This window comes from Squalius cephalus (genome assembly GCF_949319135.1).
Source record: "Squalius cephalus genome assembly, chromosome: 7".
NCBI lineage: Eukaryota > Metazoa > Chordata > Actinopteri > Cypriniformes > Leuciscidae > Squalius > Squalius cephalus.
This window is the reverse complement of record NC_137128.1, coordinates 31,827,739-31,855,073: the sequence shown is the minus strand read 5'-3', so window position 1 is coordinate 31,855,073 and position 27,335 is coordinate 31,827,739. Positions and strand designations below refer to the sequence as shown.

General features: G+C 35.1%; 2 protein-coding genes across 2 annotated transcripts; one reads left to right on the top strand and one right to left on the bottom strand.

Moving 5' to 3' along the window:
• Positions 1 to 595: 595 nt before the first annotated feature.
• dars2 (aspartyl-tRNA synthetase 2, mitochondrial) lies at positions 596 to 20,807 on the bottom strand. Its single transcript, XM_079877714.1, has 18 exons — positions 20,443 to 20,807; positions 20,193 to 20,338; positions 20,016 to 20,115; positions 19,537 to 19,603; positions 19,311 to 19,412; positions 19,117 to 19,212; positions 17,833 to 17,956; positions 17,687 to 17,733; positions 14,966 to 15,072; positions 12,838 to 12,907; positions 12,200 to 12,379; positions 11,062 to 11,169; positions 10,452 to 10,514; positions 7,746 to 7,898; positions 6,133 to 6,351; positions 4,750 to 4,860; positions 4,203 to 4,278; positions 596 to 2,924 (listed from the first exon to the last, which is right to left on the bottom strand). The coding sequence occupies exons 1-18, from the start codon at positions 20,475 to 20,477 to the stop codon at positions 2,728 to 2,730; spliced, it is 2,001 nt and encodes a 666-aa protein (XP_079733840.1). The 5' UTR covers positions 20,478 to 20,807; the 3' UTR covers positions 596 to 2,727.
• An 81-nt stretch (positions 20,808 to 20,888) lies between these two features.
• Positions 20,889 to 27,335, top strand: cenpl (centromere protein L). Its single transcript, XM_079877717.1, has 5 exons — positions 20,889 to 21,067; positions 22,048 to 22,207; positions 22,296 to 22,547; positions 25,810 to 26,361; positions 26,455 to 27,335. The coding sequence occupies exons 1-5, from the start codon at positions 21,051 to 21,053 to the stop codon at positions 26,527 to 26,529; spliced, it is 1,056 nt and encodes a 351-aa protein (XP_079733843.1). The 5' UTR covers positions 20,889 to 21,050; the 3' UTR covers positions 26,530 to 27,335.

The window sequence follows — 27,335 nt, the reverse complement described above, 5'->3', positions numbered from 1 at the left end:
AAATTATCTACACAAAAAAATATTGAGCTCAAACTTGACTTTTGATCACTTTTAAGTTACTGTACTCTGCCTTTGAATTGTCTGCAAAAAGTGCAACTAAATGAAGAAGAGTGCGATCTATCTAATTTCTTTGTCTAATGCATCTTTTGTGTTACACAATTTCTTACCTTGACCTTGATGTCTGCGTTTCAAAGCCATCTCAACCATAATTTCCCTTCAAGAGCAATGGGCCATACTTAAACGCTGTTAGTAAAAACAACCACTCAACTATTTGCTTTACCTATACACTTTTATTCAGGTATCGTGTGTGTCAGAAGTGCTTCAGTGACAGATGTATGACACAGGCTACACCGTAATTTAAATGCAGCAAACTATAATGGACAGTAAATCAAAGGCAGAATACCATAACTCCAGGATGGCACAGTGACTTCTAAACAAAGGCAAAACATAGCAGAGTATCCTAACTCAATTTGAGCATTCAAAAAAAAAAAAAGGCAAAAAGGGTAACTGGTGTTACGGTGTTCTGCCTTGGTTTCTCCTGTGCTTTTAGTCGTTACTGTTAAGACAACCCAATATTTTCGCAAAAAAAAAAAAAAAAAAAAAAACAACGGATTTGACTCAAGATACTTATCCACATGATAAAGGAGGTATTGAATGTCCCAAAAATATCAGTAACTCATTTTTGACCAAAAATGAAATTACTGCCTTTTGCCTTTGTAGGGCAGAATGGCACTGACACATTTTAAGATATGTCAGTGCAAGTTGCTTTCAGGTACGACAGTTCAAACATACATTTATTTTGGGACTAGCTTAAGCCTTGTCTGTGAAACCAGGCAACAGGGTTTTACAACTATGGATTTTAACTATATACAATTAATGATGCATGGTTAGATCTTTTTGGAGTTGAGCAGCTCATCTCAGACTCATACCTAACAGACTGCACCGCATGCTGAGTGGAGTAATGATGCCTGAGATCGCATTCTTTGAAAGCTGCAATTTTCTTCTTGCAGATCAGGGAAGTAGCAGCTCTATTAAGAGATCAGAAAATCACACTTTCTTTGATGTAAAGGTCAAGTTACTTGAACATAAATAAAGATTGAAAGATTGAAGCGCTGTTTGTGAAGATTTAACACGATCAATACACAAGCAATTCAAACATTTTATTTGAAAATCATTTTATTTTGGACGGCAAAATAAAATAGCTTGAGTAGCTGCAGTGTGTTTAAAAATAGAAATAACGGTGTAGACAGGCCTGTTGATTATAATGCAAGCACTGCAGTTTTGTGTTGCAACCGTAACCAAACTTAGGATAACCAAAAGAGGCTACAGCTGCATATTTACATACTCGTTTTATTTGTGAAATATAAATCATTGCGCCACATAGTGAACACCCAAAATGCTCATCATTTACTCACTTTTATGTTGCTCCAAACCTGTAGTAATCCACCAATTGTTTATATTTTATTTTATTAGTTAGCCAATGATTTGGTGATTAAATTTGGGGAACTAAACTCCGTGTGCAGTTCAGAGTGTCATGTTCTCAGATAATAAATTAAACCAGTCGTAGGAAAATTCTTCAGCAACTCTAAATTTCAGCTGAACAAATTTCACTTATTGCAACTCTAGCGTTATTTTTAGGCACAATGAAGTGGGTACACACTGCTAACATGTCTTATGCATGCTGTGTGCATAAAATAGAAGAGGTCACAATGTGTCATCTGAAAAGCGCTGATTTCAGCCCTCCAAATCTTTTTTTGGCTATTTTTGGTTGCTGAAATTTTGATGCATCACTAACTTGAAATGTTTTTGAAAATATCTTCTTTTGTGTTCCACATGAGAAAGAAAATCAAACAGGTTAAGAACCCAGGTTAAAATTAAATCTAACAGGTTAGAATTAAACTATCCCCTTTAAGAGGACTACAGGTTAAAAGAGCAAACCAGAATGTTAAAATAGTTTTGAGGGTCAATAGTCCAGTAGTTCAGATCCCGGTCCTAGACGAAGAGCTCTATAGCTCTATAGCGGTACTGAAATTGTCTCTAAAGCACTAATAGAAACGTACCGAACGTGGGAAGGTACTTCCAGGTAAACATGGTAATGTAAATAGAGTGGGTACTTAAGGAAAAGTCATTGGAAGAGCAGCAAAAACAGCATGTCATACACAAAGAACTGTGTTCACAGCATGGCGGCCAGCTCACAGGTCTGTTTTAAAACAACACTGGCTGTAATGAGTAGCTGTACCTGGGCATGAAAAATGAGCATCTGCTTTTGCAGATAAGGCATCGCTAAAAAAAACTGAAATGTAGCTTTATTTGGTATGTCTGGTGGTGGGGGAAATTTTTTTAGGATATGATGCATGCTGACTTCAACACAGGGCATGTGGAGAGGGGGGAGAAGCAATGTAAACAGATGGAATGGAACAACACTGCCCCCTACTGAAATATTCAGCCATGCTCTCTCTGGTTTTTCACGAAAACAAATTTAATTAAAAAATGTACAGTTGAAAACACTAATTACAGAGCATGTATATGATAAGAAAATACATGACTGATCTGTTCAAGCAGCAGACGAGAAGAGTTTCATGATGTAGAGTACACAGACATGGCCTTCACTCTGAAGATGGTGCTCAATTCTCTCAGGACAGGAAGTGATCCTGCTGCTTCTGCTCTGAAGTCCATCACCAGCGTGGGCACAGATGGCAACACTGAACTTAATACACATATTAGTGCTTACATTGAGTTGTCCTGCTGACCCCCTGTATCTGTGCTTGGCCAGACCACAGAAATATGGTACGGCTTCAGATCTTCTTCAGAGACGAAGTCTGGAGCGTGACTCATGAGGTCATGACCCCTGAAGGATTTTGGAAAAGCTATGACGTCTCTGATACTGGGAGCTCCTACAATGATGGACACCAGTCGATCCAGCCCTGTTCAGAAGAAAAATAGCAATTTTAGAATTATTAGGAATGCACAACTTTTCGGTTACATTATTGATTATGCATAGTGATTTTTTATGTGTAATTTTTTCATATAATTAATATACACTAACGGTCAAAAGTTTGGGGTTGGTGAGAATGTTAAATATTTTTGAAAGAAGTCTCTTCTGCTCACCAAGGCTGCATTTATTTGATCAAAGTAAAAAAATTAATATTGTGAAAAATTAGCTGAATCTTCAACACCCATTACTTGTCTTCGGTGTCACATGATCCAGAATATTCCAATATGCTGATTTGGAGCTCAAGAACAATTTCTTATTATCAACGTTGAAAACAGTTGTGCTGTTTTAATATTTTTATGGAAACCATGATATATTTGTTCAGGATACTTTGCTGAATAGAAAGTTTTTTTTACAAAAGTTTTTTGTAACATTATAAATATCTTTATTTTTACTTTTGTTCAATTTAATGCATCGATGAATCTATTTTATAAAAATCTTAAATTCTTTAAAAAATAAACATATGGAGCACAAAACTATGAATGGTAGTGTATTTATATTACAATATTTAATAATATATATTTAATTAATTCATTCATGCATGCTCATTTCCCGTATTTTTACATTTAAATGACATTTGCTGACAACAAATGCTCACTTTAACTTAATCTTTAAAACAACACTATAAATGTAATATTTAGCAAATCTCAAAATGAATATCCATTTGTCATACTGTACATTATAATATTGTGATGCCTATATTCACTTGTAGCATTTAAAACAACTAATTTTTTTTTTTTTTTTTTTGGAACAAGTATATCATTATAATATCTGCCATTAAACCATTATTGGCCATCACATAAAAACAATTCAAATTTTAAAATCAGTGTATCCCTAATAATTATACATATTTCTCTCAGATGTTAAAGACATACTTTATACTCTTTAATCTTTATAATGTAAACAAGAACATGGTAATTTTGTGTATCAGAGGTTATGCAAGCTGTAAAAACAGCTCTAGTTCTGCCATACACAGAAATAAACCCAAACAGAAGTTCTCGAATGATCAAGGGCACTTCATGCTTCAGTTTACAGTCTCAAACTGAAACAAAGCTGCCAAAATTTCTTGGCTGGGCAAGCAATTTCAGTTTCTGAGCATGACCGTTCCACTTTAACCAACAGGAGAATGTAATCAACAAGGCCTTTCGTCACAGTGATACCCAACAACCTTGCGAAAGTCCAAGGTAGCATGTATTGAATGCTCACTCACCTAACGCGATTCCACCGTGAGGAGGGGCCCCGGAGTCCAGAGCCTCCAATAGATGAGAAAGAAGTGATGGGTCTTCCTTTAACACAGACAGCATGGAAAAAAGACACAGTGGACCTTGTTCACAGCCTTTTCAGCTTGAAAGGGAATTGTTCATAGTCTCAGTATGTATAAATCGTACAGATCCATACATCTACTTTAGTGCCAAGAGAGTAAATGGACCTTCAAAAAGATTTGCTTTGTAGATACAAACCTTATGATAGCACACTCAACTTGGGTAAAAACACCCTAATGTGATGTTTCTTCTCCCTGGCTCTTAAGATCCAAAGCATCTGTGCTCTTAAAAGACGGTTAAATATAGCTTAATGGGTTGCCACAGCGACCGAACAGGTTGTCGATGGTGCGGGGGTGTTAAGTAAGAGTCACAAATAAGAAAATGGTGCAGTCAGGTATCTGGACACATCTATTACAGGTGCTTTAACTCGCTGTCAGAGTAGCATTAAATGATGCACTTCGCTTGCTATGTAATTTTTCACTCTTGTTCCATTACCTTGAGAATCGTGTCCAGGATATACAGCTGCTGAGAGGCATTGTGGATACGAATTGAACCTCCTCCGATCTCACAGCCATTCAGCACCAAGTCATAATGCTGGCCACGCACCTGAGAAAACAGATAAACAGGTAGGGGAAGCGTGTGGAATTCAGAACGAGATCATACATTTCCTCTATGATAAACTTGGCTCATGACTGTAGACTTACAAAGTGATAAAAGCATAGATTAGTGCTAGGTGTCAACAACAACCTCACGGTACAATGCACATCAAAATACATAGTGGGGTCTAAATGCCTAAGACCACCAGTAAAAATGCTTCTATTTTGTATTGTTTTTTTCATTTAATACACAATTTTTCATTACAAATTCTACCATATGTTATGTTATCTAATGCTACATGTATTTTCGTCTAAATTTTCTTTTTTTTAAAAGATCAAATTTTTAATGTCTTTTGGAACCTACTGTATGTCACGATTCAATACATTGCGAACAATGATGATATCATGCTAATCACATCTGCAACTTCATTTGATGTCAGAGGTCGGTTCATTTGATTGGTTGGTTACAAAACCAATCAACCCTTTTGTGATTATTGTGACTACTGGATAAGGATTTTTTTTAATTGTTTTGATTCAGACTAACTCGCTAATGAGTAATTTAGACCAATTTGACTAATTCATTGGAATAAAATGACTCCAAAGATTGATTTACTCATATATCAGACAATCATCATCACTATGAGCAAATTTTAGAGAACAGCAAAACTAGAAAAACGCACACTTGGTTTCAAAAGTGTTTTTTAAAGGAAACCATATAAGATCGCATTAGGTGTTTGGTGTTTTAAGCCCCCAACGGCGCCTTCCAGGCAGCGAGAGGATGGGTAGGTTTAAGGTTGAGGGTAGAGTTAGCTGCCTCTAAGGAGCCATTGGGGGCTTAAAACACCATCGAGCATCGCATTAAATGTATTAAATGTGACAGTGAAACCATTTATAAAGTTATTTAAAATAAATGCTGTTCTATTTTAAATTTCTATTCATCAATGTCAATGAATCCTGAACATAATGCATGACTGTTTTCACATAAATGTATAGCAGCTGTTTTCAAGAGCGCTAATAATAAGATATGTTTCTTTAGCACCAAATCATATTTCAATGATATCTGAAGGATCACGTGACACTGATGGCTGCTGAAAATTCAGCTTTGCTATCAGAAGAATCATTTTAATAATAGTGTATATTATTTACTATTTTAATCTTCATGACTGTCAAGATGTCCTGTCCTGTTCTGTCCTGTTTACATCAAAATGCAATGCTATGATTCTGTAAGGTTAAAAAAAGACAATCTGTGATGATCCACTATCTGTGATGTGACACTACATACGTTGTGGGGCTGGGTGTAGAGCAGATGGACGTCCTCGGGGACTGGAGCCGTGAAGGGATGGTGGGCAGACTCAAGCATCTCTGGATCATCCTCTTTGGGTAAGAAGAGGGGAAAGTCCACCACCCACAAGAAGTGAAAGACAGAGGGGTCACGAACAGGCACGCCGTAGTGCTCAAGCAGCTCAGCGCACTGCAGTCTCAGCTTCCCCAGCAGAGGACGCTACAACATGACAAAATTAATTTACATTTTTTACTTTATAGCTAAACACAACAGTCAACAGTGACAAGATATCAACAGTGACAAGAAATTATCAGAAAGAGGTAATAGGTTCAGGACATGTTGCAGGCTGGACTCGAACCTGCATCACCGACATGAATTAGCTTTTATTTTTATATTTTCAATTTTCATTTTCATTTTAGATTTAGTAATTTTACATGCTTTTGGCATTTTATTTTTGTCTATATATTTATATATAGGTTTATTTTTATTTTAGTTTTAGTAATTAGTAACTTTATTTCAGATAGTTGACAACATGTCTAATTTTTACTTAAGTTTCCTAAGTTTAGGTTTTTCATCTAATATTCATATTTTATTTCAGCATTATTTTAATTACTGAAAACTGAAATGAATAGTTTTAGTTTATTACATTTTTTGTCCATACAATGAAAGTCAAAGGGATCCAGTGTTATTTTGGAGCCCATTGACTTTCATAGTATGAACAAAAACAGTTGAAACATTCTTCATACTAACTTCTTTTGTGTTTTACAGAAGAAAGTAAGTCATACAGGTTTGGAACAATATGATGTTGAGGAAATGATAAAAAAAATATATTTTTTGTTTGATCTATCCCTTTGAGATACATAAAAGAGTATGAATGTTTCAGGTTAAGAACCAGAAACTTTATGATAGCCTTAGGAAGCATACTGAAGTGCTACAGAAAATTTGAGAGTCACTTCTAACCATGGATTTGTCATTTTAAAAATTTAAAAATCTGACTAGTAGTTTTTTGATCATTCATGGAACAGTTCAAAAAAAAATAAAAAATTCATGCATTTAGGGGCAGGTACATGTTAATGAATGCCAAGTTCTCTAAAACTATATTTGAGGAGAAAGATCTCCCTCAGCTCTCATTTCTCTTGCTTTCTGAGCTAGCATCACCATTCATCCCACGACCTCAGCACACAAAGCTCGCCAGTTATCCCTAGCCATCTCCCACTTCTCTGCTTTGTGACTAAACAGTGTCTCACTTTCTGCCAAGCTCACCATCTGCACCAGCCCCGAGCGAGAGCTGAGGCATGGAAAAGATGACTATTCTTTTAAAAGTGATTAGATCATGTCAGCATTCCTCTGAAGCCATATTTTCTAAAAAAAACCCTAGTCATCAATCACTTTAGGGCACAAATACTGATGGGAAGGTACTTGAGGACCATAAATAGGGATGCTGATCATTGAATTATTTACTCAAACGCAAAATGTCTTGATGTACTTGTAGTCCAACTGTAGTTTTATTTAAATATATGCTCGCTGAGCTCTCATGATGCATCTATGAAACTGAATCAACATGGTTATATCAATCTGTGAAGACAGGGAACAAAATGGAGGCGGATACGCACCACGTCCTCCCGGGGTCCGGCCGTGATGAAGATCAGGTCTCCAGCATTGGCCTGGGCCATCTGGAGCAGCTGCTGTTTGGCCGTGTCCGAGAGCAGCCGGCTGAGAGGGGATTTCAGTGAACCATCTGCCCTTACTGGAGCCACGCTCACCTCCTGTACGACACACGGCGCAAGCACAGCAATGATCATCCATTTCCTCCACCGGACCATATTCAATTGCCATTGACAGCATAGGGCACAAACTCGAGCAATCATCAGTCTCGAGAACTCTGCGGGCTGGTTTCCCAGACACAAACCAAGCCAAGACCTGAACTAAAATGGATAGCAATGGAGAATCACCTTTGACGATGCCATTTAGTTCAAGCCAAGAACACTAGCTCAAAGTTCACTTTACATTTATACATACAGACAGAAGAATATATAAAGTGTTTTCAGTGGGAAAACTAAGCAGCTATAAGTTTTGAAATAACTTTTTTCTTTTTTTATTATTTATTTTTGGTAAGTTGCCTTTATTTTATTGGATAGTAGAGACTTGACAGGAAGCAAAGAGAGAGAGAGAGAGAGAGAGAAGTACGGCATCATAGTAAAAAGTAAAACAAGCCAAAAATCTAACTTGAGTCACCCGAAGTGGTGTCCACATTAAACATTAAAAAGTTATGTCCCTCATCATTACTCTTGACTTTTATAGGAGACTATTATTAACACAACGTTCCCCTTTTGACAGGAATTAGATTTAAGTTTATTCAGTAAAAAATTTATCAAGATGTACTTTTTAGGAAGGATATTAAAGGGTTAGTTTACCCAAAAATGAAAATTCTGTCATTTACTCACCCTCATGTCGTTCCAAACCCCATAAGAAGTTCGTTCATCTTTAGAATACAAATGAAGATATTTCAATGAAATTTGAGAGATTTCTGTCCCTCCATTGACAGCTACGCATCTACCACTTTGATCATAAAGAAATCGTAAAATGAATCCATATTAATTGAGCGGTTCAGTCCAAATTTTCTTAAGAAACATCATTGCTTTCTCTGCTGAACAGATTGAATTTAGGCTTTTATTTACATATAAACATTGATAAATGCACAGACCGAGTCAGACAGTGTCAGACTGGTAACCCGAAGGTTGCGGGTTCGATTCTCAAGCAAATGTCTGCCCACTGCTCCGGGTGTGTTTCCATGGTTTGCAGTGTGGTGTGTGTGTTCACTACTCACTGGGTTAAATGCAGAGGACAAATTCCAAGAATGGGTTACCATACTTGGCCTTCAGGTCATGTCATGTCACATCAGTTATGGTAAATGGAAGCTGAAGCACGCTTGCTTGAAGTGCGAGAACCAATGAGGTTCATTCTCGAGTGTTACCCAGCATGTTTGAGCTTCTGCAATAACCAATGAGGTTAGTCCTTGAGCGTCAAGCAAGAACAGTTGAGCTTCTGTTTATGTTTGATGATGAGTGTTTATATGTGAATAAAAACCTAAATTCAATCTGTTCATCATATAATGCGATAGTGTCTCTTCAGAAAATTTGGACTTAACAGCTCGATTCATATGGATTAGTTTTATGATCTCTTTAGGAACTTTTAAAAAGGCAAAGTGGTAGTTGCGTAGCTGTCAACGGAGGGACAGAAAGCCCTCAGATTTCATTCAAATATCTTCAATTCTGTTTTGAAGATGAACAAAAGGTTAACGGTTTTTTCATTTTTGGGTGAACTAACCCTTTAAATTAAATGTACTATATTACTATACACTTCAAGTTTGGGGTTATGTTAAATAATACTAAACAAACAAAAAATATGGCAACATATTTTATCAATAATTGTTTTATAAGATACTACTGGCAAAACTACACTGATTTAAGTCTCACAAGCCTTAAGTATATTATGCAGGAAGTTGCAGTTTGCAGCTTGCAAGTTGTTTGATTTACTAAAAAGTACCAGCTCATCAGAGTCATTCATCCAGGTAGTCAGTCAACTACACTGGTTGTTCTGTATGGTTTTGATTTACTAAAAAGAACTCATAAGAGTCAGTCGTTTGGGAGTCGGGCTACACTGGTTGAGCTAAACGTTTTTATCCACTACAAAAATATGGCATCATGAGGTTGACTCATGAGTCAATCATCTGGGTTTCATTTTAACTACACTGATCACGTTTCATGGTTTTGATTCACCAAATAGAAACAAATCATAATAGTCAGTCATTTGGGAATAGGTTAGGCTACACTGATTGAGTGATATGTTTTGTATCCACTTGAAATGGCTCATAGGGGATGAGCAATAGCAATTGGCTTAGCATCATCACTAACAAGAGCAGAATGAGACAAAATGCAAATTAGTATTAATTTTTATCTCAGTACAAAGCATTTAACATGAATTAACATGAAAATTTGATCAAACCATTTTATATTATATAATTCACTACAAGCTAAAAATTGTGAATGTACTTCGTATGCAGTGGAGGAAAAAAATACATCTAACATTCCTTTTATAAGACTCCATGGCCGGCCTACAACACACCTTCAACACATGACCCTCTAGTGAGATCGATACTTGCCTCAGGGTAAGTATAGAGTGTGTTACATTTGACTATTTTACCACCAAATCATCCTGACTTATTGATTACTTTCAGATAAATATTTCAGGAGACCTCCCATGATGTGCACACACTGCATGCTGGTAGTGTTCCATCAGCAAACAGACACAAAACTCACCTGACCATACTGTGCCTTGGCTGCTTGTTTGAGGAACTCTAAGTCTTTGCCCTTCAGGTGTTTCTGTGGAAGAAATGTCACACACAGTTAGCTTCACCTGTTCCAGAGACAGTATAAGGGGGAAGAGATCGGCCTCTCATAGAAATATGAATGGCAGAAATTGTGATCCTCAACACATTCAGTAACAAATTTTTAAAGAATGTAATCTTATAAGTGATTAAATACAATAATGTGATTTATATTAATGATTATGTTAATTGATTTCAAGTATAATACGAATTAAAAGAAAGATATTTCTGGTGTGGTGCCTTCCCGATGACAAGGAATGAGAGTTCTAAGGAATTTACAAAATGTATATAATGAGTGAGTACATCATGAATCCATCTTCCAAAACATGTTTTTGTCTTAACCTGAATCACTATAGTATGCCTATGATAAGAACTGTTTGTTCGTAAACCAGGCTACACTAATTGTACTGTCAGTTTTGAATCACTGAAATAAACTCAAAAGATTATTTTGTTTGGAAATCAGACTACACTGTGCTGTCGATTAAATGGTGTTGATTCAGTGTTGGGGCATCAGTAACAGAATCTCCGGATTCTATACTTACCATTCCTTCTGGGACACAGATAGCCTGAATGCAGCCACCAGGTTCAAGAAGTGCATCTTTGATGAACTCGATTTGCGTCCCCTGGAATGCCGTGGTGACATCCACAAGCTGAATACAAGAAAACACATCAGAATTAACTCAGGCCACAACTATTACATCAGCCTTGAGAAGGCAATACACAAAGAGATTTGTATTAAGACTTGTATTAACAAGATAATTTGAGCAAATTTACATAAACATTTAAAATTTACTTGTAAATTTAGTACTTTAATAATATCTTATGAAATAAAGATAGATGTATTTTAAAAATCAAAATATAACAAACAAATAGAAAAGTAAAAATATAAAAGAAAATGTAGTTAAAATACATACACTACCATTCAAAAGTTTGGGGTGAAAGAAGTCTCTTATGCTCACCAAGGCTGCATTTATATGATCAAAAATACAGAAAAACAGTAATAATGTTTAATATTATTACTATTAAAATACCTGTTTTCTATTTTAATATATTTTAAAAAGTAATTTAATTATAAGATGGCAAAGCTGAATTTTCAGCAGCCATTACTCCAGTTTTCAGTGACACATGATCCTTCAGAAATCATTCTAATAAGCTGATTTGGTATTCAAAAAATATTTCTTACAAAAATCAATGTTGAAAACTGTTCAGCTGTTTTAAATTTATGTAAAAACCAAAAACTGTTTAAAATCTACTTGAAACCTGTAATACTTTGTTTCTCGGGAAAAATGTTATGTTATAAATGTCACGCTCAATTTTAATCAATTGAATGCATCCTGCTGAATAAAAGTATTCATTTCTTTTTATTCATTCCAAACTTTTTAACAGTAGTGTATTTAATATTCATCTCTTATTTTTCTAAATGCTAAAACATCACAGATTCAGCAAAGGGCTCTAAATCTACAAGCAGAACTGAATGCATTCAGGACGCACAACGGTCCAAGAGAACGCATCACGAGAGATTCATTTTTAATTGTTGAGCACCGCGTGAAAATCTGTGATGTGTGGGGAAACAGGATGCCAGCACAGCGTGATGCCAAGGACGGCCAGCATGCAAACAACCTCATTGATGTCTTACGTCCAATCTAGGATGATGTGTACAAAGAAAGAAAGTGCGGTCACCTTCATCCCAAATCTAGTGTCTGGTTTGTCAACTCCGTAGTCTCTCATGGCTTCCTCATAAGTCATGGAAGGAAAGGGAACATTAATCTGTCCTTTGTCCTCTGGCCAGGAGTACTGGACCAAGCCTTCAATCAAACTCATGACTCCAGCCTGGTCTACAAAGGATATCTCAATATCCACCTAAAAGATGTGTCAACACAGAAGAGAGAAATAAGCCAAAATGCTTTGTTCACACTGCAAATGAATCTAATTTGTTTTTCAAATCTAATTCTTTTGCTCAGACAGTGTATAAAAACCTGATTTTACTTTTGAATGCAGTTTGGATCGGGTTTAAGACATTATGTGTTTTTTTTTTTTTTGCAATTCAGATCATCAACAACTAATCGGATTTGACTTGAATGCACCAACAAACAAAAAAAATCGGATTTTTGCTGCCTGTCTGAACAAAACCAAAATGGTCTTTTGGGGTTCGTGACTTTTAGTCTGAATGAGCCTATTAGCAGCTCTAACCCTCATGAACTAGAGCAAGTCACGTCATTAAAACACTCAATATTCATCTACATCAGAAGCGAGCCCCGGCTTCACAGATATCGTCAGATGTGCTACATGTTTCCTCCCAACCTTTAGCACATCATTACCTGTGTGAATTCAGGCTGTCTGTCAGGCTTGGAGCCCTCGTCTCTGTAGCAGCGAGCGAGCTGAAAGTACCTGAGATTGCAGGAGATAACCAGCACGTAAGTGACTGTGGGCCAAATATTGAATGACATTTTTAAATCATGCATAGCATATCATTTTCCTTTGACAGACTTTTCATAGAACTAGCCTGCAGTCCTGGCTTAGCGCAACTATTAATTCAAAGAGACGTGCTGCCAAAATTTAAATGAAAATGGTTCTATTGTGGTCATTATCATTTTTCAAAATCTAATAGAAACTAGACTTTTGCATTTTCTGATTTGACAATGACAGAGTTGCTTGCCTGTATAAAAATGTTAACACAATGCTAGTGTGTTCTGGGTGGTTGCCACCCTCTCTCGCACTTTTGTTCACCTGATTTCACTCCAACTTTATTTCACGAAGAACTTTTGAAGTATTTAAAAGGCGCACTCAGAAAAATAATTTAATATTTATAATAAATTCATAAATAATTCACACTACCATTCAAATGTTTGGAGTTGGTAAGATTTAAGTCTCTTATGCTCTCCACAGCTAATTTATTTGACCGAAAATACAGTAAAATAAGTAAAATTATGAATATTACAAATTAAAATAATTTTTTTTTAGGGCTGTCAAAAGATTAATAGCGATTAGTCGCATCCAAAATAAAAGTTTGTTTTTAATAATATATGTGTGTGTACTGTGTATAATTAAATTTGTATATATAAATACACACACATGCATGTATATATTTAAGAAAAATGTGTTATTTATATATATAAAAAATTATATTTATATATAATATAAACTATATAAATATATATACAGTATATGTATGCAAATATTTCTTAAATATATACATGCATGTGTGTGTATTTATATATACAAAATAATTATACACAGTACACACACATATATTATGTAAACACAAACTTTTATTTTGGATGCGATTAATCTTTTGACAGCCCTAATTTTTTTTTAATTTCAGTATATTGTTAAATGTAATTTATTCCTGTGATTACAGTCTTTAGTGTCACATGAGCCATCCGAAATCATTCTAATATTAACATTCATTATTGTCAATGTTAGAAAATGTTGTAAGCCATGATACATTTACATCAACTTCAGAAAGAAAAAGAACTTCGCTGTGGGTATATTGGAACCTTTAGGCTGATACATTTGCAAAAAAAAAAGAATAAATAGAATAATTTTCAATAGAATCATTTTTTTAATTAAAAAATAAACAAGCAAGCCCAGCCCAGAAGAGAAAAAGTTTAACTAAGTAAAAAGTAAAAAAGGAACTAAGTAACACAATTAGTTATTTTTTATTACTTTTCAAAGTAACTTTCTGTAACATTGTTCAGTCTCTTTTGATCAAATTAAACTTTTGAGTAGTAGTGTATATTTATGATAAAAAAAATTACAAATAAAAGGAGAAATCATAAATGAACCTACAAATTTACATTCATATTACATTTGCATCATCTCACTATCTTCATTTATTGAAATTTTATATAAAAAAAACAAATTATAAAAAACAATAATAACTTATTTATATATAAATACTCTTTAGCATTTCTCTAGTAAATATATTGTAGCAATATATTGATAAAACACATTGATTTAAATTTTCAGTGTTTTATCTTTTATTTAGAAAAAAAATATTGCTTATATCAAACAGAATTTTTACAATCACTGTGTATTTTTTTGATGGTCAAACATTCTTCTTATGCTCATCACAACAGTTTACATATTTTAGTACACTTGTTGGGCTCCAACATCTTATTTAGAGTTTCACTGGCTTGACTGCGAAGCGTCATTTGAGTTTAAAATGAACGTGTCCTTCCATTCTAAAGCATACCACACTGTACATGCCGCATACATGTCACTGTTTTGGTATTTCATACAGCATTGGAACAAATGCAGTCCTGCAAATTCCAGAGCTGCTAAAAGCTACGAATAATACCATCTGATTCCAAGAGTATGTAGGCCAAAAGTTGTTTTCAAGGGGCTGTCATTCAGCGAAAGCAGTTTAGTGAATGTGCCAAGCATCTGACAACAATCTATGAATATAAAGGAATTAGAAAAAGGCAAGAAATTGTGAAATTTTACCGGTCTATGCCAGCCACCATAAGAAGCTGTTTGAACTGCTGTGGGCTTTGTGGAAGAGAGTAGAACTTCCCAGGGTCTCCAGATGGCACCACAAACTCTTTGGCACCCTGAAAAACACAGTTACACTTGAATAAACAGTGTGTATTCCTGCCTCTGACTGAGAACTAAATCAGCCAGAATATCCCAAGCCAATCTGATAAATGAAAGTCACATTATGAAATATAAAAGAGAGAAGCAAAAATAATGTAGCACAGGGTGATAAAAAGCATGGAAAAAATATTTTTAAAAGTGTTTTAAGGTGCTCTTCGGTCATTTCTGACTGAAACATTTTCTGTTTTGAATTTCAAAAAATCACAGCTTCATCGGAATGGTCCGAAACTTGGTGACTTTTATGGCATTTGGAATGTGAACACACACAAAAAAATTAGGGCATGATTCGAGCAGGATAAGTGGTCGTAAAACAAATAGTCACACTTGTGCTCTACGGTCAAAAATGACCGACCATTGGAAATGAATGGGAAATCTACAAATTGGCCACGATGCAGAAAAAAAGTGCTCAGCAATGAAGGGGTGAAACTCTAAAATATCAATAGTGCAAAAAAGACCCACCCACTCACACACACACACACACACACACACACATACATACACAATTATAAACACAAATTAACTGGTAGGGCTATTACCATGCAGCATAATTGAGTCAGAAAACTGAAATAAGGGGTTGAAATGAGATCGAATCCAGATGGATTATGCTGTGATAAAGCATTCCTGTTTATTTTTGTACATTTTTTATTGAATTTTAATGTTATGTGTAACAAAATGCTTTCTCTGTATTCAGGGTTGACTGTAGTAATACTAGCCTAATGCAAAAACAGGTACACTTCACATCAAAACGATTATTCTTTTTTTATAAACCTTGACAAAAAAGTATTATTTGAGGATTTCTAAAAAATACATTCAAATCCACATCTTAAAACTAAGTAATTTTGTCCAAAAACTACTAGAGAATTCACAAGCCTCTAGTCTCCATAGAGAGCTGTACAGGCATCTTACCATAATTTACCATAATTATTGCATAAATATGAATAAGTACCATCAAATCCTCTCAAAATACAAAAGAAAAAATATTATTGAACATAAATAAATTACATTGGTTTTACTGGGGTAGTTACTCCTGACCACGAAGATAACAGGTGCTACACCCAAATGTGGAGCACCAGAGGGTTAATGATCGATCGATCTATCTATCTATCTATCTATCTATCTATCTATCTATCTATCTATCTATCTATCTATCTATCTATCTATCTATCTAAGCTTTCTTGTGATGCACTGAAATGAAAGTGACAACAGTACAGAAAAAAAAACACTGTAGTTATGCATATCTCAATGTTGGAATATGCAATCATTTTTAAGTGTGTCGATCATGTTACACATTATGCGTGAAAGTAAAAAAAGCTAGAAAAATTTAATAAATGCTTTTAGTACCGATGCCATTGTATAAATTCACTCACTATTCTCACTCAGCCATGATTAATTTATTCCACAACCTAAAGTTTCCAGTAACACCGGATAAAGTGGGTAGCATTCAAACGATCATACATATGTGTCAAAGCTTTAAAAGTTATAAAACTTTGAAACAGATGTATAAGTTCTTAGCACAACAAAGCCCGAGGCAGGAAGCCAGAGTGATGTGATTGCTCACAAAATTTCGGGTAATGATCTGGCAATATTTTGCACCAGCTGTAGTTTGTTGTTTGGGCAAGCCTTACAGGGGTGTCTTGCAGGAAACAAGAAACAGAAGCATGAGTCACCGTAGAAGCATTGTAAAATAAGTTTCATTCTCATGAATGAAACGTTTCTGCACTTACAAATGTTTTTATGCTTAGTACGTCAAGCTACATTTTGCACAATACTCTCTCTTTCATTTTTTGGATTTAGCTCAGTAACTATTATATTTGTTTTTGTGTTATTTGATTATAAGTGCATTTTACAATGTTGGAAGTTAAGAAATAAATAAACACTCTTAGATTCTTAGTGTTCATGGCCACGTTTTTTAATTCCTGAAATCACTTGGAGTGCATCCAAATCACAAGCACAGCTGTTGTAACTTGTATGTATAATTTTCTGAACATTTCCATACTGAAACAATGTGCAGAGTAGCACAGCATAGATTCCTGCGAAATACAAAATACTGTGTATCTGAATTAGCAAATGGTCTTAGGTTTTGGCAAAGTCCCTTTCAAGGAAAGTCTGTTCACTTGGCAGCCATATTTGCAATGCCTCTGGGTAGCTATTTCAGGCATCCTATCTATTTGAATAGGGGAATCCTGAAATCTCAAAAACTGCCACATTTAAATAACATATTTCAAATCAGAAACAACATCTGACGTGGACTGTCACATAAATGTTGCTCAAATAGCATTTAAAAAAAAGCTTATTTTTCATGCTAGACCAGCCAATGCACATGTGCAGTCCTTAGCAGTCTCAGAACACTGACTGTATCTGTGCCGAAACTTCTAACAGCAGCAGCAGTGACTCGATGACTTTACCAATACTGATTGACTCTTTTATTTAGAGGATGGGACTTATCCCACCATATTGCACTTTGTACTTTGTCCCATTCGTACGTGATATAAATGTACCGTCTTTGTATATCTAAAGTCTTTGGTTTTGGTTATATGAATTAAACTAATTCATACCGTAAAAAATACCTACCCCAGGTGTTCTTTTAAACAATGTTGGTGTTTCCACATCCACAAATCCTTGGGAAAAGACAAGTAATGCTCAGTGAGTATTGGGGTACATTAACTAAGCAAATGTACTGTATGCACAAGTTTGAAAATTCCACTATTAATCCTCACCATGCAAATTGCAAAGGTACTCCCTCATTTTCATCACCATTTGTGATCTCAGTCTTAAATTGTACTGCATCCCGGGTGACCGAAGATCAAGATAACGATACTGCATCCTGAGGGATTCTGATTTCTTCAAGGCAAACAAAAAAAAGAATTAATGGATTTTTTTATGCTACTTGGACAACAATTTTTGTCTGGATCACAAACACTGTTGGTCAATGAACCTCGTATAATAAAAATAACATCCATCTGGAATTAAATGCATTGGCTATTCCACAGCAAATGACAGAGTGACTATCAAACACTGTCAAGAAACACTCCAGGGCTATATTTAATTACATTTTTTCAATTCAACAAAAAATGATTTTCGGTACTCATAGACAACTTTTCATGATAAATGACAAAATATACATAATAACTGAAAATGGTGTAGGCTGAAGCCTTAGCTAAAGCCAATAGAAACAAAAAAATGCAACAAAAAAAATTTGCACTATAGGTCTAGCCTTTAATTAACACTAAATAATATATTTTTTTTATTAATAATAATTTTAGTTATTATTAATAACTTTAATAATAATAGCAATACAAATTAAAACGCTGTCTTCAGACAAGACACAATTACTGTATTACAATATACATTTGTTTAATGGTTATAAAAATGACAACAACAAAAAATCCTAAAAAATAAGTTTTTGATTGAATATGATTTTTTTCAGCAAAACACACACTACCATTTGGGGTCAGTAAGATTTTAAAAAGAAATTATTAATTTTATTCATTAAGGATGCATTAAATTGATAAAAAAAAAATTGATATTGTTATAAAGAAAATGAAAAAACTCATAACTCAGCATAACTGTTTTTAACATTGACAATAGAAAGAAATGTTTCTTGAGAACCAAATCAGCATATTAGAATGATTTCTGAAGGATCATTTGACAATGAAGACTGGAAGAATGGCTGCTGAACATTCAGCTCAGGAATAACTTACGTTTTAAAATATATTAAAATAGAAAACAGTTATTGTAAATTGTAATAATGATCCACAATATTACTGTTTTTCCTGTGTTTTTGATCAAATAAATGAAGAATAGGTAAGCATAAGAGCCTTCTTTCAAAAACATTAAAATAATGTTTTTGAAGGAACCAACATTTTTGAATGGTGATGCACATCATTTTTCCTTCTGAATGATATGTTGTTCTTCGTGAGATTCACCCTAGAAATATTGCAGGCAAAATTTAATTTAAAAAAGTAATGCATGCAACACTTTGTTTTATCATATTTACTTACTTTGACAAATTCTTTAATCTCAAACGGCAGCTTTCGGCAGGTATTCAGCACTTTCATGCTCTCAGCACAGACCTCAATGTCTCCAGTGGACATTGTCTAATATTGAATAAAAAGGATCATTTTACACACATTTCACAAAAAACAGTACAGTGTCAGACTTTTCTCTTTATGTGCAATTGAACAGGCATAACAACCTTATTCTCCTGTCCCTCTGGTCTACGCCTGACCCGTCCTTTGACCATGATGACCGACTCCACCGTGAGACCAAGAAAAGCATTCTTCAGTTCAGATTTAGACTAAAAAAATGAAAGTGTCAAAAGAAAAATGTTATGGTGAAAACACCAACAAATAAACCAACATGTGGACAGCATCAGAATTAGTTTATAAAACACAAAACAAGAAAGAGAATTGGTTTGCTACCTCATCCTGTGGGATAAGAATTTGCACCAATCCACTGAAGTCTCTCAAGATCACAAAAAGATCTTGCCTAATAAGTCAAGAACAGAGAATAATATGTTATAGTGATGTGGCCCAGTGATATTCGAAAAGAATAAGCCTTGTGTCTCAAACCTATGGAAGATTGTTTCTGCCATAGAACAAAAAAATTAAATGGTAGCTGTGACTTTCTATCTTACAATTGTGACTTTTTTCCCTCAAAATTCTGAGTTTAGATCTCGCAATTTTGCTGCTTTGTTTAACCCATGGAATAAATTTCACAATTCTCACTTTTTTGTCACAAGTCTATTTATATGCTTCTGATGCTTTTTCTAAAAATTGTGAACAAAAATGTGTATTGAGCTATAAACTCACAATTATGAGAAAAAAAATCAGCATTTGAGATAAAACGTCGCAACTACCCTTTTTTCTATTCTGTAATGGAAACGAGTGTCCATACAAACCTCAAGTACTGAATCCAGCCACATAAAGTAACTTCTTCATCTATTTGACTGGAGCACAGTTCTCCACATGTGTGGCTTCTCTGTGAAAAACTGCTTTGACCTACAAGAAGAAGAAGAAAATAGATTTTTTTTAAAAAGGCAATAACAAATACAAAGTCTTGTTCAAGGTCACATTACCTGAAGTGTAAGTAGAGCAGGTTCTGGAGAATTCATAAGCCCATGCCAAAGAGTTTGGAGGAAGAGATGGTTTTGTGGAGTAAATATGATTTATGGAAGGTACTGATCTCGTGCTGTACACACACCTCAACACCTGCTGGGCTGATCTAAGAAAAAATAATCTGTATCTGTTTGCCATTGTCCGTTATGAGAGGTCTTAGTGACTCTGGTAACATTTAACCTTTATTCTCTTTAACAAATGAAAATATACATTTCAGAGCTGTTATTCCACTTGACTGTGTACATGTTTTGTACATGTCTTCTTTGTGTACGCGGTTGTAGTTCTATAAATCCAGTTACATTTTTGCAGTTAATGAAACACTGACGGTCACCTTTGTTTTTCTTTCCTTTCGTTAATGTTGTACATACGCCAATCTACAAAATACAAATACATATAATAGTAGGATAATATGGCGTATAACAATAAGTGAATCAAAATAAATCCTGTTGAATATTCAATGACATTCTGAATCATGACAGTTGCGAAGTGTATCGCGAAGTGTATCCGTGTGTTACATGAAGCCAGGCTCATGTAATACTTTGACACGACTAATCAAACAAGATCTAATCGATTGTAACATGGCAACTAGTTACTTATATTACATTTATGTGCCATGCTTTTACTTTGATCACCGCCAATTACTGATCTTGATAAATATGGTCTAAAGTCAACTAAATGTATAATAATATGATACACATTTTCCCTTGCTATCAGCAATCGATTAGTGGTCCTGCGCCGCCCCGTTGCACGATGGGAAAGCGGGATGTTCAAATCCTGTTCCTGGTTTTTTTTTTTGGCTCGGTGTGTTTTTGTTCATCATGGAGGGGAGAGGCAGGTACGGCGGATTCAAGTTTTAGTTTGTCTTAAAAAGAAATTTGCCACGCAGAATGATTTATTTAAAACACAACACGCATTTTACTTAATACGATGAAAATGGATCTTGTAGTTAGTGGTGGAAGCGAACTGCTAATAGTCGCGATTGTCTGAACGGTTGTCTTTTGTTTTCTGATCAAGTTGTGTTTGATTAAATGCTTTAATTAAACCTCAAAATGACATTTTAAGTAGGCTATGTTTTGAACGTATAGTTACGACATATAGCCCCGGTTTCACAGACAAGGCTTAATAACGTTAGTCCCAGACTAAAGTGCATGTTTGAGCTGTTTTAACTGAAAGCAACTTGCACTGACATATCTTAAAATATCTCAGTGCCATTATTTTGTCTCAAGATGCACACCAGTAATGTTTTTTTTTTTCTAAGGCACGTTTATAAAAGCTACTTAAAGGGTTAATTCACCAAAAAATAAAAATGCTGTCATTAATTAGCCTACTAACCCTCATGTCGTTCCAAACCCGTAAGACCTCGGAAGATCTTCGAAACACAAATCAAGCTCTTTTTAATGAAATCTGAGAGCTTTCTGTCCATGTTTATAGACAGCTACGCAATTAACACTTCAAAAGTTCATAAAGAGATTGTAAAACTAATCCGTATGAATTGAGTGATTTAGTCGAAATTCTCTGAAGAGACTCGGTCACTTTATATAACGATGAACGGATTGAATTTAGGCTTTTGTTCACATATAAACATCGATCAGCGAACATAAACAGAAGTTCAACTGAACCTGCTTGACGCGTGAGAACAAACCTCTTAACTGAACTAAGGTCCTGACTAATCCTGACTTAATCTAAGCCCTGTCTGTGAAACCAGCCCATTAACATTTTATTAAATAACACTGAAGGGATTGAACTTTGTATGTCCTATTTAGTAGTAGTAGAGTCTGTGTTAACCCATTTCCGTTGCTTCTTTTATCCATGCAGTGCCGTCGGTACACCTGTCAGCAGGCCTGTAACTCGTAGAAGCAAAAGTTATGGCCGGAGCTGTGTGGAAGCACCCTCATATTTCTGGCAAACACCAGGACATTTAACAGTCTTGAAGATCCCAACCAGTAGAGGACCTGCCAAATCACAAATCATCACTGTAAGAGACCATGGAAATGACTCCATCTAAAAATGCTGTTTCTGACATAGAGTTGCTTGAGTGACAAATATCTTTATTCTTTCTACAGAATAAGGTTGACCCTGAACATATTGCTCTTCTGGTGAAAAATGAGTGGAAGCTGTCCTATGTCACTCCTTTGCATTGCTTCAGACATACACAGCTGAAATCATATTCCAAGCATCTCTCAGCCTTCATCGTAGCAGAGAAACAGCAAGGAGTTGCAGTTGAAGTCGGGTTAGAGGCGGGATTTAAAGTCACATTTACTGCAGTTCTTGGACTGGCTGAGACAGATGAGGATGCTGAGACTGTTTTCATTCAGGTAAGTCTAACAGGATAATATTTTGTTGTTGTTTTAAAAAAAAATGTAAGGGATAGTTCACCCAAAAATGAAAATTGCCATTTACTTACCCTTAAGTTGTTCCAAACCTGTATAAACTTCTTTGTTCTGCTGAACACAAAGGAAGATATTTTGAAGAGAGTTTGTAACCAGGCCGCTTTGGGGCACCAATGACTTCCATAGTAGGAAAAAAATACTGGAAGTCAATGGTGCCCAAGAACTGTTGAGTTTCCCACATTCTTCAAAATATCATCTTTTGTGTTCACCAGAACATAGAAATGTAAACAGGTTTGGAAAAACCTGAGGGTGAGTAAATGATGACAGAATTTTCATTTTTGACAGTAAAGACATTTTTACTGTTGCAAAAGAGTTCAATTCCAAATAAATGGCATTCATTTGAACTTCCTATTCATCAAATTATGGTTTCCATAAAAAATATTAAGCAGCAAAACCATTTTCAACATTAATAATAACAAAAAAAATAATAATCTTGAACACCAAATCAGCATATAATGACTGCTGAAATTTATCTTTACCATCACGGAAATAAATTACATTTTAGAAAATGTGTAATTCACAATATTACTGATTTTTTTTTTTTAAATGCATCATGTATGAATATGAGACTTCGTTAAAAACATTAAAGGTCCCATTCCATGGATTATTTTATTATTTTATCATGTTTCCTGGGGTGCCCTTATAATGTTAGTATGTTTTTTAGATCAACATTTTTTATAATTTAGAAATAAAAGGCATTTTTCCTAGCCTGATTTCATTCCCTGGTTTGAACACTCTGTTTGAAGGGGCGTGTCTGCTGTGAGACTTCAATGTAAACGCCCACTGCTGTGATTGGCTGACATGCTTGCATATGAAATATCTGGCATTACATGTGGAACTATCTGTAAAACTTTTACTATTACAGCTATTATACGTTTTTACTATTACAGCTATCGGGATTAACGAATCGTGAGAAGTTTAAGTATTTAGATCTATTTCAATCACATAAAAGGTTGCAGTGATGAGCATTGAGCAGATGACAGTCTGTTGATCGCGTGAAAAAAGATCTTATCATTGCATTTGCAACGCAGTTTCTGCACTCACTAATGATTTCACCAATGCAAACATGTATATAAATACAGTAAGAGCTTCGTTGTGCAGCGTAACAGCGTCATTGATTTCATAACGAGTTTTGGCAAGTGTCCAGATAAACTCGCGCTGTGTGATTGACAGCTTGGGCGATTGGAAAGGGATTGTTCTTTGATCGCTTTCTGTATATTAATCACAGTTTAAGTAAGATTATTTTCATCCTACTAAGAGAAACGATGTGAAGTTGATCGCTACTTCCATAGTAAATCACTACTTACCGCTTGCTGGAATATAGTTGAAATTGTCCCCTTCGTCAGTATGAAACGCTGAGAGAAGTCTGCTTGATATTATCCCAGGTTAGAAAAACAGTCCGTGGTGAAATGGACAGAGCAAACTAACAACTTCGAATTAAACTTTTGCGGTATCCGATTATAGATAAACATCAACCACGCCTGTTGACATTTCGCCATCAATACGCCTGTATTCCTGTGGGCGGAGGTTAGTGAAAAAACGGTTTGTGACGTCTAGTGATCGACCGATGTATCGGTTTACCGATATTTTTCCCGATATTTAAGCATTTTCCCATAATCGGGTATCGGTTTTGTAATATCGGATTCGCCGATAAACGGCGCCATCTTGTGGCCGTTTTGAGAATTCCGCCATTGCAGCCCGCGTCTGAGGAGATCAGTCAACAACAACTCTGTGCACAGGTAAAACATATGTTCTGCTTGCTTTGCTTTAATTATTCAACTTTATTTAACATAACAGACATGCAGAAATGAGATTCGAGACATGAATGCCTGATATAGTTTATTTGCAGCTTGGTTCTAAAAGTTCTAAAGAATTGAGACGAACTCATGGAGTCACGTAGCGAAATCCGTCATGTCCTGCCCCAATAAAGACGTAAATTTACATGGATTAAATAAAACAGACATGAATGAGTGCATGTTGAAAATAAAAGCGCTGAATTCAATTCTCTATCGGTTGTATTTGCTCACCATTAGTCTCGAGAAAAAAGTTCGTTCATATTGCTGAGCACTCACTGGGTTGATGACCAGGAATGCTCAAGCACGGCCACTGAATGAAACTTTTGACAAGATTATCTCGTTTAAACACCCTAAATTGTATTATCATTTAATACATAACCATTATTCGCTAATACAAATCTAAATAAATACCGCTCTGTAGAAATTAATTATTTATTATCTCCACGCACGATCGCGTTGAGTAGCCTAAGTTATAGTTCTGTGTAAATGCATAGATAAACAGCACTTTGTCAGAAAGGATTTCATTAATAACATACTAGTTGGAAAATGCAAATATGCTGTTTTGTTTGTTACTTTCCTGACAATGTTATATTCCAGCTAATATTATTCAGTGAATTAATATTACCCAGTGAATTATTCCTCACTCTTTAAACCTATTAAACGGCACATAAACCTTCTAAAACTGTTTAAAATAAATTACATTTCAATACAAAATACAATACAAAAAATACCTCCAACATGTGGAACCACTTAAAATACATCATTCAACTATCTTTGAATTTATGTTAGAATAATTTCTGTGCTTTTATTTTTTACCTCATCAAAGCTTTTATTTTTAAACAAAGACACTTAGTAACAGTGCACTTTATTTTTTGGACTCAGACCCCTCTATTTATTTGTGTATAAATATAAAGTTTTTTTTATGTATGCAAGGAGGGAGTGATTGTTATAAATAAAATTGTTTGTTCAGTTCATTTGTGTTGTAATAATTGTGTCAAAAACAGAAGTATAACAGTAAATAAATATCGGTTCTGCATATCGGTAATCGGCACATAAACATGCAAATAATCGGTATCGGTTATAAAAAATCAATATCGGTCGATCACTAGTGACGTCACTAAAGAAGGAAGTAGAGGGGTGTAGTCCAATCGAGCCGTTTTTTGTAGTCGACTTCTGTTAAATAAAATATCTCGCTTGGCATTGAACTTTGAGCTTTATAATTTTACAGATATTATTTATACTCTAACAACAACATTACACACCAACTAAAGTTTGAAACATGGAATCACGAAGAACAGGACCTTTAAAACTTCTCACCAACCACAAACTCTTGAACAATAGTGTATAAATACACCGCATTCATGCTGTTTTTCTTTCTCTTATTCCCTCAGATCCAATCCAAACCGGTGTTTGCCGCAGCAGCAGATGCACCGAAAGTTGTCTGGCGCGGTTGGCTCACGTGTGTCAATGGGGATCCAGAGTACCTGAGGTCGCTGCCTCCAGATTTTGTCAGCTTGCCTTTGTTTTGCACGAGTGGACCGGAGTCTCTTACGACCCTGGTTAAATCCTGGTTCGAGAGGGCTTTTGATTGCAACTTTGGTTCTTTGGCTTTAAACTCCACCACTCTCAATTGGCTGGCTGCTTTGTGGACTGGTTGCCATCCCACCTGCAATATCAGGTATCTGAAACTGGCCTGGAGCCTTCCGACTCAGCCACCCCTGGATGTCTCATACACGGTGAATCCACAGGATGCATGGGAGCTGTGGAACAGTATTCACTCAGAGGAGAGTACAGATGACCGGATCGATATTAAAGAGGTTCAGTCTCTCATGAACGGGCTGGAGACTCATTTTTTCAGACACTTCAAGATCTACCTGTCTGCCGGTACGCTTGTAAAAGTATCTACCGCTCTGGGATCAGCACAGCTTGATGGGAAAATCAAGGTAATTGCTATGTATCTGTTCATTGTATATTTAGCCTAGCATTTGTTATATCTTATCATTATGATTTTTTTAAAACAATTTTTCTCTTTTTAGATCGGAAACAGTGACTACATCACCACCTTACTTACCCTCCTGACAGAATGTGCTCTTCTTAAAATGCTAACCTAAAATCTTTCTATTTTAGATTTGTAAATATATTTTTGTTGCTGTTTTTTTTTTTTTCTTTTATATCTTTTAAGGCTTATCGTCTCATATTTATTTTTTTTGTGCTGTAAAATATGTCTGTCTGTTTTCCAGCTTTTAAAATTTAACTCGTTTTTATTCTGCTTTTGAATCCCGGTTTTCTTTCCTAAGACTGTTTATCAAGACAAATAACATTTATATCAGTCCATAAGGCTAATATTAATGTGATACAACTCATTTAACACAAATAAATTTGTCAACTTTGTAAATGTATCACTACTATATGTATAGGTGCTTATAAATAGTTCACAGAAATGTGTTAATATCTGTAATTAGTATATTGTAACATATGTTGATATTTAATACAAACATTTTGTACCCTTAAAAATATGTAAATTACTTACTTTGACAGTTGTCATCTTTTAGTAATGAGTTGCGGCTGGCTTGATTTTTGGATGTTTATGTTTTGACAGGATTCATGGTTTCTGAAATTATCCTATTAAGTTTTGTTTTCAGTGCCAACAATGTCAGCATCTAACAGTCGAAATGTATAATGTTTTACAAAGTATGTAGGTAGAACTTGCAAGCAGATTTTTTTGTTGGAAAGATAGTTCAAAGTTATTTTGGATTTTAAATGTAATTGTTTTTGTTGTTGGATATTACTTTGATTCATCTGCACTCAAGACACATCCTTCATTTAAACATTTACATCAGAAAATGACCTAGGATGTGCATAACAAAATGTTTTTGAATTGAGCAACCTTTTGTCTTACAATAAAGCACAGATCTAA

Excerpts from the sequence above, each read along its gene's own strand:
- dars2 (XM_079877714.1), bottom strand. The coding sequence starts at position 20,477 with ATGTACACAGTCAAGTGGAATAACAGCTCTGAAAT. Across the intron at positions 19,413-19,536 it reads TTCTTATCCCACAGGATGAG|TCTAAATCTGAACTGAAGAA; the intron begins GTAGCAAACCAA and ends TCATTTTTTTAG. Across the intron at positions 19,213-19,310 it reads CAGAGGGACAGGAGAATAAG|ACAATGTCCACTGGAGACAT; the intron begins GTTGTTATGCCT and ends ATTCAATATTAG.
- cenpl (XM_079877717.1), top strand. Across the intron at positions 22,548-25,809 it reads CTGAGACTGTTTTCATTCAG|ATCCAATCCAAACCGGTGTT; the intron begins GTAAGTCTAACA and ends TTATTCCCTCAG. Across the intron at positions 26,362-26,454 it reads AGCTTGATGGGAAAATCAAG|ATCGGAAACAGTGACTACAT; the intron begins GTAATTGCTATG and ends TTCTCTTTTTAG.